The 12,238-nt window shown below is 42.8% G+C and overlaps 1 protein-coding gene across 1 annotated transcript in view; it reads left to right on the top strand.

The window, feature by feature from the left end:
- Positions 1–12,238, top strand: part of TTC3 (tetratricopeptide repeat domain 3) — a 410,905-nt gene that overhangs the window by 213,211 nt on the left and 185,456 nt on the right. Inside the window, exon 25 of the mRNA XM_053705936.1 lies at positions 2,816–3,085. Coding sequence (XP_053561911.1) covers positions 2,816–3,085 — 270 coding nt within the window. The remainder of the gene's footprint in view (positions 1–2,815; positions 3,086–12,238) is intronic.

The raw sequence follows: 12,238 nt of genomic DNA, 5'->3' as shown, positions 1-12,238 counted from the left end.
CTTCACAAAGGTTCTGGGTGCTCTTCTGGCGGTACTAAGACCGCGAGGAATTTCGGTAGCTCCGTACCTAGACGACATTCTGATACAAGCTTCAAGCTTTCAAACTGCCAAGTCTCATACAGAGTTAGTACTGGCATTTCTAAGGTCGCATGGATGGAAGGTGAACAAAAAGAAGAGTTCTCTCTTTCCACTCACAAGAGTTCCCTTCTTAGGGACTCTTATAGATTCTGTAGAAAGGAAGATCTACCTGACAGAAGACAGGTTAACAAAGCTTCAAAATGCATGCCGTGTCCTTCATTCCATTCAACACCCGTCAGTGGCTCAATGCATGGAGGTGATCGGCTTAATGGTAGCGGCAATGGACATAGTACCCTTTGCACGCCTACATCTCAGACCGCTGCAATTGTGCATGCTAAGTCAGTGGAATGGGGATTACTCAGATTTGTCCCCTACTCTGAATCTGGATCAAGAGACCAGAAATTCTCTTCTATGGTGGCTTTCTCGGCCACATCTGTCCAGGGGGATGCCATTCAGCAGGCCAGATTGGACAATTGTAACAACAGACGCCAGCCTACTAGGTTGGGGCGCTGTCTGGAATTCTCTGAAGGCTCAGGGATCATGGACTCAGGAGGAGAGTCTCCTGCCAATAAACATTCTGGAATTGAGAGCAGTTCTCAATGCCCTTCTGGCTTGGCCCCAGTTAACAACTCGGGGGTTCATCAGGTTTCAGTCGGACAACATCACGACTGTAGCTTACATCAACCATCAAGGAGGGACAAGAAGCTCCCTAGCGATGATAGAAGTATCAAGATAATTCGCTGGGCAGAGTCTCACTCTTGCCACCTGTCAGCAATCCACATCCCGGGAGTGGAGAACTGGGAGGCGGATTTCCTAAGTCGTCAGACTTTTCATCCGGGGGAGTGGGAACTTCATCGGGAGGTCTTTGCCCAAATACTTCGACGTTGGGGCAAACCAGAGATAGATCTCATGGCGTCTCGACAGAACGCCAAGCTTCCTTGTTACGGGTCCAGATCCAGGGATCCGGGAGCGGTCCTGATAGATGCCTTGACAGCACCTTGGACCTTCGGGATGGCTTATGTGTTTCCACCCTTCCCGATGCTTCCTCGATTGATTGCCAGAATCAAACAGGAGAGAGCATCGGTGATTCTAATAGCGCCTGCGTGGCCACGCAGGACTTGGTATGCAGATCTAGTGGACATGTCATCCTGTCCACCTTGGTCTCTGCCTCTGAGACAGGACCTCCTGATCCAGGGTCCCTTCAAACATCAAAATCTAATTTCTCTGAAGCTGACTGCTTGGAAATTGAACGCTTGATTTTATCAAAACGTGGTTTTTCTGAGTCAGTAATTGATACCTTAATACAGGCTAGGAAGCCTGTTACCAGAAAGATTTACCATAAAATATGGCGTAAATACTTATATTGGTGCGAATCCAAAAGTTACTCATGGAGTAAGGTTAGGATTCCTAGGATATTGTCTTTTCTACAAGAAGGTTTAGAAAAGTGTTTATCCGCTAGTTCCTTAAAGGGACAGATTTCAGCTCTGTCCATTCTTTTACACAAACGTCTGTCAGAGGTTCCAGACGTTCAGGCTTTTTGTCAGGCTTTGGCCAGGATTAAGCCTGTGTTTAAAACTGTTGCTCCACCATGGAGTTTGAACTTAGTTCTTAATGTTTTACAGGGTGTTCCGTTTGAACCCCTTCATTCCATTGATATCAAATTGTTATCTTGGAAAGTTCTGTTTTTAATGGCTATTTCCTCGGCTCGAAGAGTCTCTGAGTTATCTGCCTTACATTGTGATTCTCCTTATCTGATTTTTCATTCAGACAAGGTAGTTCTGCGTACTAAACCTGGGTTCTTACCTAAGGTGGTCACTAACAGGAATATCAATCAAGAGATTGTTGTTCCATCTTTGTGTCCTAATCCTCCTTCGAAGAAGGAACGTCTTCTACACAATCTAGATGTAGTCCGTGCCATGAAATTTTATCTACAGGCAACTAAGGATTTTCGACAAACGTCTTCCCTGTTTGTCGTTTATTCTGGTCAGAGGAGAGGTCAAAAAGCTTCTGCTACCTCTCTCTCTTTTTGGCTTCGTAGCATAATACGTTTAGCTTATGAGACTGCTGGACAGCAGCCTCCTGAAAGAATTACAGCTCATTCTACTAGAGCTGTGGCTTCCACTTGGGCCTTTAAGAATGAGGCTTCTGTTGAACAGATTTGCAAGGCTGCAACTTGGTCTTCTCTTCATACTTTTTACAAATTTTACAAATTTGACACTTTTGCTTCTTCGGAGGCTGTTTTTGGGAGAAAGGTTCTTCAGGCAGTGGTTCCTTCCGTATAAAAGAGCCTGCCTGTCCCTCCCGTCATCCGTGTACTTTAGCTTTGGTATTGGTATCCCAGAAGTAATGATGACCCGTGGACTGACCACACTTAACAGGAGAAAACATAATTTATGCTTACCTGATAAATTCTTTTCTCCTGTAGTGTGGTCAGTCCACGGCCCGCCCTGTTTTTATGGCAGGTCTAAATTTTTAAATTATACTCCAGTCACCACTGCACCCTTTGGCTTCTCCTTTCTCGTTGGTTCTCGGTCGAATGACTGGGTGTGACGTAGAGGGGAGGAGCTATATAGCAGCTCTGCTGGGTGATCCTCTTGCACTTCCTGTTGGGGAGGAATTAATATCCCAGAAGTAATGATGACCCGTGGACTGACCACACTACAGGAGAAAGGAATTTATCAGGTAAGCATAAATTATGTTTTTTTCTTTTTTTCTTTCTGCTTATATTCTATTTTAGGGTTGGACGCCGCAACAGACTTTCATGATCGTGCTCAGGAATACTTAGCAAATATTAATTTAGAATCTCTGATGAGTTTGTGGAATGAGACCTATGGAAATAATTTAAACTTCTTCATCTCAGATGTTCAAACACAGGAAATACTTAATTGTTTTAATGAAGCGTCTCCAGAGATAATCCGTTGTTTTATTTGGTTTCTTGATGAAAATAAAGAAAAATTAGCATCAGACGATTTGGACGTTATCTTAGCTATTTATTTTGAAAGTATGGGTAAGTAGACATATACATTATGTGCTGTAATTTTTCTGTACAGGTTTGTTATATTTATTCATATTGGACAAGTAAACAAAAAACAAAGGGACAATAAAGTCAAAATTATTTTATGATTTCAGATAGAGCATGCAGTTTTAAAAAACTTTCCAATTTACTTCTATTTTCTAATTTGTTACGTTCTCTTGGTATCCTTGCTAGATGAACTCAGAAGTGAATTGGAAAATTGTTTAAAATTCTCTTGCTCTGCTCTATCCGAATCATACAAAAGTAGAAAAGAGAAAGTAGCACCATCAGAGCACTCACTTAACAAAACATAGCAATACATAAGACTATTGCAAGACCCAACTGAGAAAGCTGAACGGCGAAATGCGTATCAGGCGTTCCTTTTTCTTTCATCTAATTGGCAAGAGTCCATGAGCTAGTGACGTATAGGATATACAATCCTACCAGGAGGGGCAAAGTTTCCCAAACCTCAAAATGCCTATAAATACACCCCTCACCACACCCACAATTCAGTTTTACAAACTTTGCCTCCTATGGAGGTGGTGAAGTAAGTTTGTGCTAAGATTTCTACGTTGATATGCGCTTCTCAGCATTTTGAAGTCCGATTCCCCTCAGAGTACAGTGAATGTCAGAGGGATGTGAAGGGAGTATCACCTATTGAATGCAATGGTTTTCTTCACAGGGATCTTTTTCATAGGTTCTCTGTTATCGGTCGTAGAGATTCTTCTCCTACCTCCCTTTTCAGATCGATGATATACTCTCATGTTCCATTACCTCTACTGATAACCGTTTCAGTACTATTTTGGCTATCTGCTATATGTGGATGGATGTCTTTTTTGGTAAGTATGTTTTTATTACTTAAGACACTCTCCGCTATGGTTTGGCACTTTATGTATTTATATAAAGTTCTAAATATATGTTTTGTATTTCTATTTTCCATGATTCAGGTTTTCAGTATATTTCCTTTTGCAGACTGTCTGTTTCATATCTGGGAAATGCTTTTTTTATGGAAAAAAAAAATAAAAATTCTTACCTGGGGTTTAGTCTCTTTTTCCAATTGACTGTCTTTTAAATTTGCGGGCAGCCCGCGAGGGTGCAAAATGCCAGCGTTTATTGCGTCATTCTTGGCGCGAGATTTTTTTGACGCTGAGTTATGTTCATTGACGCAAATTCGTCATTTCCGGCATCTTAGTTGACGCTGAGTCCTTTGCGTCATATATGACGCGAGTGTGTCGTTTTTGGCGCCAAAAAATATTTTTCTGTTGTGCGTCATACTTGGCGCCAAATATTTTCTTTATTTAAGACCCCATTTCTATTTGCCTCCTGCCTTTTTTCTATGTCAGAGGGCTATGCTGTTTGCATTTTTTCCCATTCCTGAAACTGCCATATAAGGAAATTAATAATTTTGATTTATATGTTGTTTTTTTCTCTTACATTTGCAAGATGTCTCAATCTGATCCTGTCTCAGAAATCACTGATGGATCCCTGCGGCCTGATAACAGTTCTACCAAAGCTAAGTGCATTTGTTGTAAACTTGTGGGGGTTATACCTCCAGCTGTGGTTTGTAATAGTTGTCATGATAAACTTTTACATGCAGAGAATGTATCTATCAGTAGTAGTTCATTACCTGTTGCTGTTCCCTCAACATCTAATGCACAAGATATACCTGTGAATTTAAAAGAATTTATTGCTGATTCTATTCAGAAGGCTTTGTCTGCCATTCCGCCTTCTAATAAATGTAAAAGGTCTTTTAAAACTTCTCATAAGGTTGATGAAATTTCAAATGATCAGCAACATAATGAATTCTCCTTCTCTGACTAGGCTCTATCTGATTCAGAAGATCCTGCCTCAGATATTGACACTGACAAATCCTCTTATTTATTTAAAATGGAGTATATTTGTTCTTTGTTAAAAAAAAGTGTTGATTACATTACATCTCTTTCTTTCCAAGGTAATAAATTATTTGGTTCTCAGTTGGATTCAATCATTTCAACTGTCACTGGGGAGAAGGGAGTTTATTTTGCCTCAGGATAAAAGACCTAAGGGTAAATCTAAAGCTTCTAACCGTTTTCGTTCCTTTCAACAAAATAAGGAACAGAAACCTAATCCTTCCCCTAAGGAATCTGCTTCCGATTGGAATAAATCCAAGCCATTTAAGAGATCAAAACCAGCCCCCAAGTCCGCATGAAGGTGCGGCCCTCATTCCAGCTCAGCTGGTAGGGGCAGATTAAAATTTTTCAAAGATGTTTGGATCAATTTGGTCCAAAAATCATTGGATTCAGAGTATTGTCTCTCAGGGGTACAGAATAGGATTCAGAGTAAGACCGCCTGTGAGAAGATTTTTTTCTCTCACGCATTCCAGCAAACCCAGTAAAGGCTCAGGCTTTCCTGAAGTGTGTTTCAGTCCTGGAGTTATCAGGGGTAATCATGCCAGTTCCGTTTCAGGAACAGGGTCTGGGGTTTTATTCAAATCTATTCATTGTCCCAAAGAAAGAAAATTCATTCAGACCAGTTTTGGATCTAAAGATTTTGAATCGATATGTAAGAGTACCAACTTTCAAAATGGTGACTATAAAGACTATTCTGCCTTTTGTTCAGCAAGGGCATTATATGTCCACAATAGACTTACAGGATGCATATCTTCATATTCCGATTCATCCAGATCACTATCAGTTCCTGATATTCTCTTTTCTAGACAAGCATTACCAATTTGTTGCTCTTCCTTTTGGCCTAGCGACAGCTCCAAGAATCTTTTCAAAGGTTCTAGGTGCCCTACTCTCTGTAATCAGAGAGCTGGGTATTGCAGTATTTCCTTATTTGGACGATATCTTGGTACTCGCTCAGTCTTTGCGTTCTGCAGAATCACACACAAATCAACTAGTGTTGTTTGTTCGAAGACATGGTTGGAGGATCAATTTACCAAAGAGCTCCTTGATTCCTCAGACAAAGGTAACCTTTTTAGGTTTCCAGATAGATTCAGTGTCCATGACTCTGTCTCTAACAGACAAGACATTTGAAATTGGTTGCAGCCTTTCTGAACCTTAAGTCTCAGTCGTTCCCTTCAGTAGCTTTGTGCATGGAAGTTTTAGGTCTCATGACTGCAGCATTGGACGAAATCCCCTTTCTCCAACATAGGTGTGTCCGGTCCACGGCGTCATCCTTACTTGTGGGATATTCTCTTCCCCAACAGGAAATGGCAAAGAGCCCAGCAAAGCTGGTCACATGATCCCTCCTAGGCTCCGCCTACCCCAGTCATTCTCTTTGCCGTTGTACAGGCAACATCTCCACGGAGATGGCTTAGAGTTTTTTAGTGTTTAACTGTAGTTTTTATTATTCAATCAAGAGTTTGTTATTTTAAAATAGTGCTGGTATGTACTATTTACTCTGAAACAGAAAAGAGATGAAGATTTCTGTTTGTATGAGGAAAATGATTTTAGCAACCGTTACTAAAATCCATGGCTGTTCCACACAGGACTGTTGAGAGGAATTAACTTCAGTTGGGGGAACAGTGTGCAGTCTTTTGCTGCTTGAGGTATGACACATTCTAACAAGACGATGTAATGCTGGAAGCTGTCATTTTCCCTATGGGATCCGGTAAGCCATTTTTATTCACACAGTAAATAAGGGCTTCACAAGGGCTTATTAAGACTGTAGACATTTTCTGGGCTAAATCGATCATATTTACACATATTTAGCCTTGAGGAATCATTTAATCTGGGTTTTTTTTGTAAAATAATATCGGCAGGCACTGTTTTAGACACTTTATTCTATTGGGGCTTTCCCTAATCATAGTCAGAGCCTCATTTTCGCGCCGGTATGGCGCACTTGTTTTTGAGAACAGCATGACATGCAGCTGCATGTGTGTGGAGCTCTGATACATAGAAAAGTCTTTCTGAAGGCATTATTTGGTATCGTATTCCCCTTTGGGCTTGGTTGGGTCTCAGCAAAGCAGATTCCAGGGACTGTAAAGGGGTTAAATATAAAAACGGCTCCGGTTCCGTTATTTTAAGGGTTAAAGCTTCCAAATTTGGTGTGCAATACTTTTAAGGCTTTAAGACACTGTGGTGAAATTTTGGTGAATTTTGAACAATTCCTTCATACTTTTTCGCAATTGCAGTAATAAAGTGTGTTCAGTTTAAAATTTAAAGTGACAGTAACGGTTTTATTTTAAAACGTTTTTTGTGCTTTGTTATCAAGTTTATGCCTGTTTAACATGTCTGAACTACCAGATAGATTGTGTTCTGACTGTGGGGAAGCCAAGGTTCCTTTTCATTTAAATAGATGTGATTTATGTCATAATAAATTTAGTAAAAATGATGCCCAAGATGATTCCTCAAGTGAGGGGAGTAAGCATGGTACTGCATCATCCCCTCCTTCGTCTACACCAGTTTTGCCCATACAGGAGGCCCCTAGTACATCTAGCGTGCCAATACTCCTTACTATGCAACAATTAACGGCTGTAATGGATAATTCTATCAAAAACATTTTAGCCAATATGCCCACTTATCAGCGAAAGCGCGACTGCTCTGTTTTAGAAAATACTGAAGAGCATGAGGCCGCTGATGATATTGTTTCTGAAGGGCCCCTACACCAGTCTGAGGGGGCCAGGGAGGTTTTGTCTGAGGGAGAAATTTCAGATTCAGGAAAAATTTCTCAACAAGCTGAACCTGATGTGATTACTTTTAAATTTAAGTTGGAACATCTCCGCGCTCTGCTTAAGGAGGTGTTATCCAATTTGGATGATTGTGATTATCTGGTCATTCCAGAAACACTATGTAAAATGGACAAGTTCCTAGAGGCCCCGGGGCCCCCCGAAGCTTTTCCTATACTCAAGCGGGTGGCGTACATGGTTAATAAAGAATGGGACAGGCCCGGTGTACCTTTTGTACCTCCCCCCATATTTAAAAAATTGTTTCCTATAGTCGACCCTAGAAAGGACTTATGGCAGACAGTCCCCAAGGTCGAGGGGGCGGTTTCTACTCTAAACAAGCGCACCACTATACCCATAGAAGATAGTTGTGCTTTCCAAGATCCTATGGATAAAAAATTAGAAGGTTTGCTAAAAAAGATGTTTGTTCAGCAAGGTTACCTTCTACAACCAATTGCATGCATTGTCCCTGTCACTACAGCCGCGTGTTTCTGGTGCGATGAGCTAGAAAAGGCGATTATTAGTAATTCTTCTTCTTATGAGGAGATTATGGACAGAATTCGTGCTCTTAAATTGGCTAATTCTTTCACCCTAGACGCCACCTTGCAATTGGCTAGATTAGCGGCGAAAAATTCTGGGTTTGCTATTGTGGCGCGTAGAGCGCTTTGGTTAAAATCTTGGTCAGCGGATGCGTCTTCCAAGAACAAATTGTTTGACATTCCTTTCAAGGGGAAAACACTGTTTGGCCCTGACTTGAAAGAGTTTATCTCTGATATCACTGGGGGCAAGGGCCACGCCCTTCCTCAGAATAGGTCTTTCAAGGCCAAAAATAAACCTAATTTTCGTCCCTTTCGCAGAAACGGACCAGCCCCAAGTGCTACGTCCTCTAAGCAAGAGGGTAATACTTCTCAAGCCAATCCAGCCTGGAGACCAAGGCAAGGCTGGAACAAAGGAAAGCAGGCCAAGAAACCTGCCACTGCTCCCAAGACAGCATGAGATGCGGGCCCCCGATCCGGGACCGGATTTGGTGGGGGGCAGACTCTCTCTCTTCACTCAGGCTTGGGCAAGAGATGTTCTGGATCCTTGGGCGCTAGAAATAGTCTTCCAAGGTTATCTTCTGGATTCATCCTGTTCCATTAAAAGAACGAGGGATGGGGTTCTGCTCCAATCTGTTCGTAGTTCCCAAAAAAGAGGGAACGTTCAGACCAATCTTAGATCTCAAGATCCTAAACAAGTTTCTCTAGGTTCCATCGTCCAAAATGGAAACCATTCGAACAATCCTTCCATCCAGGAAGGTCAATTCTTGACCACGGTGGATTTAAAGGATGCGTATCTACATATTCCTGTCCACAAGGAACATCATCGGTTCCTAAGGTTCGCATTCCTGGACAAGCATTACCAGTTCGTGGCGCTTCCTTTCGGATTAGCCACTGTTCCAAGGATTTTCACAAAGGTACTAGGGTCCCTTCTGGCGGTGCTAAGACCAAGGGGCATTGCTGTAGTACCTTACTTGGACGACATTCTGATTCAAGCGTCGTCCCTTCCTCAAGCAAAGGCTCACACGGACATAGTCCTGGCCTTTCTCAGATCTCACGGATGGTAAGTGAACGTGGAAAAGAGTTCTCTATCTCCGTCGACAAGAGTTCCCTTCTTGGGAACAATAATAGACTCCTTAGAAATGAGGATTTTTCTGACAGAGACCAGAAAAACAAAACTTCTAAACTCTTGTCGGATACTTCCTTCCGTTCCTCTTCCTTCCATAGCACAGTGCATGGAAGTGATAGGTTTGATGGTAGCGGCAATGGACATAGTTCCTTTTGCGCGCATTCATCTAAGACCATTTCAATTGTGTATGCTCAGTCAGTGGAATGGGGACTATACAGACTTGTCTCCGAAGATACAAGTAAATCAGAGGACCAGAGACTCACTCCGTTGGTGGCTGTCCCTGGACAACCTGTCGCAAGGGGTGACCTCCCGCAGACCAGAGTGGGTCATTGTCACGACCGACGCCAGTCTGATGGGCTGGGGCGCGGTCTGGGGATCCCTGAAAGCTCAGGGTCTTTGGTCTCGGGAAGAATCTCTTCTACCGATAAATATTCTGGAACTGAGAGCGATATTCAATGCTCTCAAGGCTTGGCCTCAGCTAGCGAGGGCCAAGTTCATACGGTTTCAATCAGACAACATGACGACTGTTGCGTACATCAACCATCAGGGGGGAACAAGGAGTTCCCTGGCGATGGAAGAAGTGACCAAAATCATTTAATGGGCGGAGACTCGCTCCTGCCACCTGTCTGCAATCCACATCCCAGGAGTGGAAACTTGGGAAGCGGATTTTCTGATTCGTCAGACATTGCATCCGGGGGTGTGGGAACTCCATCCGGAAATCTTTGCCCAAATCACTCAACTGTGGGGCATTCCAGACATGGATCTGATGGCCTCTCGTTAGAACTTCAAGGTTCCTTGCTACGGGTCCAGATCCAGGGATCCCAAGGCGACTCTAGTAGATGCACTAGTAGCACCTTGGACCTTCAACCTAGCTTATGTATTCCCGCCGTTTCCTCTCATCCCCAGGCTGGTAGCCAGGATCAATCAGGAGAGGGCGTAGGTGATCTTGTTAGCTCCTGCGTAACCACGCAGGACTTGGTAGGCAGATCTGGTGAATATGTCATCGGCTTCCCCATGGAAGCTACCTTTGAGACGAGACCTTCTTGTTCAAGGTCCGTTCGAACATCCGAATCTGGTCCTACTCCAGCTGACTGCTTGGAGATTGAACGCTTGATCTTATCAAAGCGAGGGTTCTCAGATTCTGTTATTGATACTCTTGTTCAGGCCAGAAAGCCTGTAACTAGAAAAATTTACCACAAAATATGGAATAAATATATCTGTTGGTGTGAATCTAAAGGATTCCCTTGGGACAAGGTAAAGATTCCTAGGATTCTATCCTTTCTTCAAGAAGGATTGGAGAAAGGATTATCTGCAAGTTCCTTGAAGGGACAGATTTCTGCCTTGTCTGTGTTATTTCACAAAGAGCTGGCAGCTGTGCCAGATGTTCAAGCCTTTGTTCAGGCTCTGGTTAGAATCAAGCCTGTTTACAAACCTTTGACTCCTCCTTGGAGTCTCAACTTAGTTCTTTCAGTTCTTCAGGGGGTTCCGTTTGAACCCTTCCATTCCGTTGATATTAAGTTACTATCTTGGAAAGTTTTGTTTTTGGCTGCAATTTCTTCCACTAGAAGAGTTTCAGAATTATCTGCTCTGCAGTGTTCTCCTCCTTATCTGGTGTTCCATGCAGATAAGGTGGTTTTACGTACTAAACCTGGTTTTCTTCCAAAAGTTGTTTCTAACAAAAACATTAACCAGGAGATAGTCGTGCCTTCTTTGTGTCCGAAACCAGTTTCGAAGAAGGAACGTTTGTTGCACAATTTGGATGTTGTTCGCGCTCTAAAATTCTATTTAGATGCTACAAAGGATTTTAGACAAACATCTTCCTTGTTTGTTGTTTCTTCTGGTAACAGGAGAGGTCAAAAAGCAACTTCTACCTCTCTCTCTTTTTGGATTTAAAGCATCATCAGATTGGCTTACGAGACTGCCGGACGGCAGCCTCCTGAAAGAATCACAGCTCATTCCACTAGGGCTGTGGCTTCCACATGGGCCTTCAAGAACGAGGCTCCTGTTGATCAGATATGTAGGGCAGCGACTTGGTCTTCACTGCACACTTTTACCAAATTTTACAAGTTTGATACTTTTGCTTCTTCTGAGGCTATTTTTTGGGAGACAGGTTTTGCAAGCCGTGGTGCCTTCCATTTAGGTGACCTGATTTGCTCCCTCCCTTCATCCGTGTCCTAAAGCTTTGGTATTGGTTCCCACAAGTAAGGATGACGCCGTGGACCGGACACACCTATGTTGGAGAAAACAGAATTTATGTTTACCTGATAAATTACTTTCTCCAACGGTGTGTCCGGTCCACGGCCCGCCCTGGTTTTTTAATCAGGTCTGATGTTTTATTTTCTTTAACTACAGTCACCACGGTATCATATGGTTTCTCCTATGCAAATATTCCTCCTTAACGTCGGTCGAATGACTGGGGTAGGCGGAGCCTAGGAGGGATCATGTGACCAGCTTTGCTGGGCTCTTTGCCATTTCCTGTTGGGGAAGAGAATATCCCACAAGTAAGGATGACGCCGTGGACCGGACACACCGTTGGAGAAAGTAATTTATCAGGTAAACATAAATTCTGTTTTTCTCGTTTTCATATGAGACCTCTCCAGCTTTGTATGCTGAACCAACGGTGCAGGGATTATACAAGGATATCACAATTAATATCCTTAAATCCCAATGTTCGACTTTCTCTGACTTGGTGGTTAGATCACCATCGTATAATTTTAGGGGCCTCTTTCATTCGTCCAACCTGGACTGTGATCACAACAGATGTGAGTCTTTCAGGTTGGGGAGCTGTTTGGGGATCTCTGACAGCACAAGGAGTTTGGAAATCTCAAGAGGCG

The sequence above is a fragment of the Bombina bombina genome, chromosome 3, assembly GCF_027579735.1.
Source record: "Bombina bombina isolate aBomBom1 chromosome 3, aBomBom1.pri, whole genome shotgun sequence".
NCBI classification, from domain to species: domain Eukaryota; kingdom Metazoa; phylum Chordata; class Amphibia; order Anura; family Bombinatoridae; genus Bombina; species Bombina bombina.
Note: the sequence above shows the minus strand (reverse complement) of the source record. Positions and strands in the feature narration are given on the sequence as shown.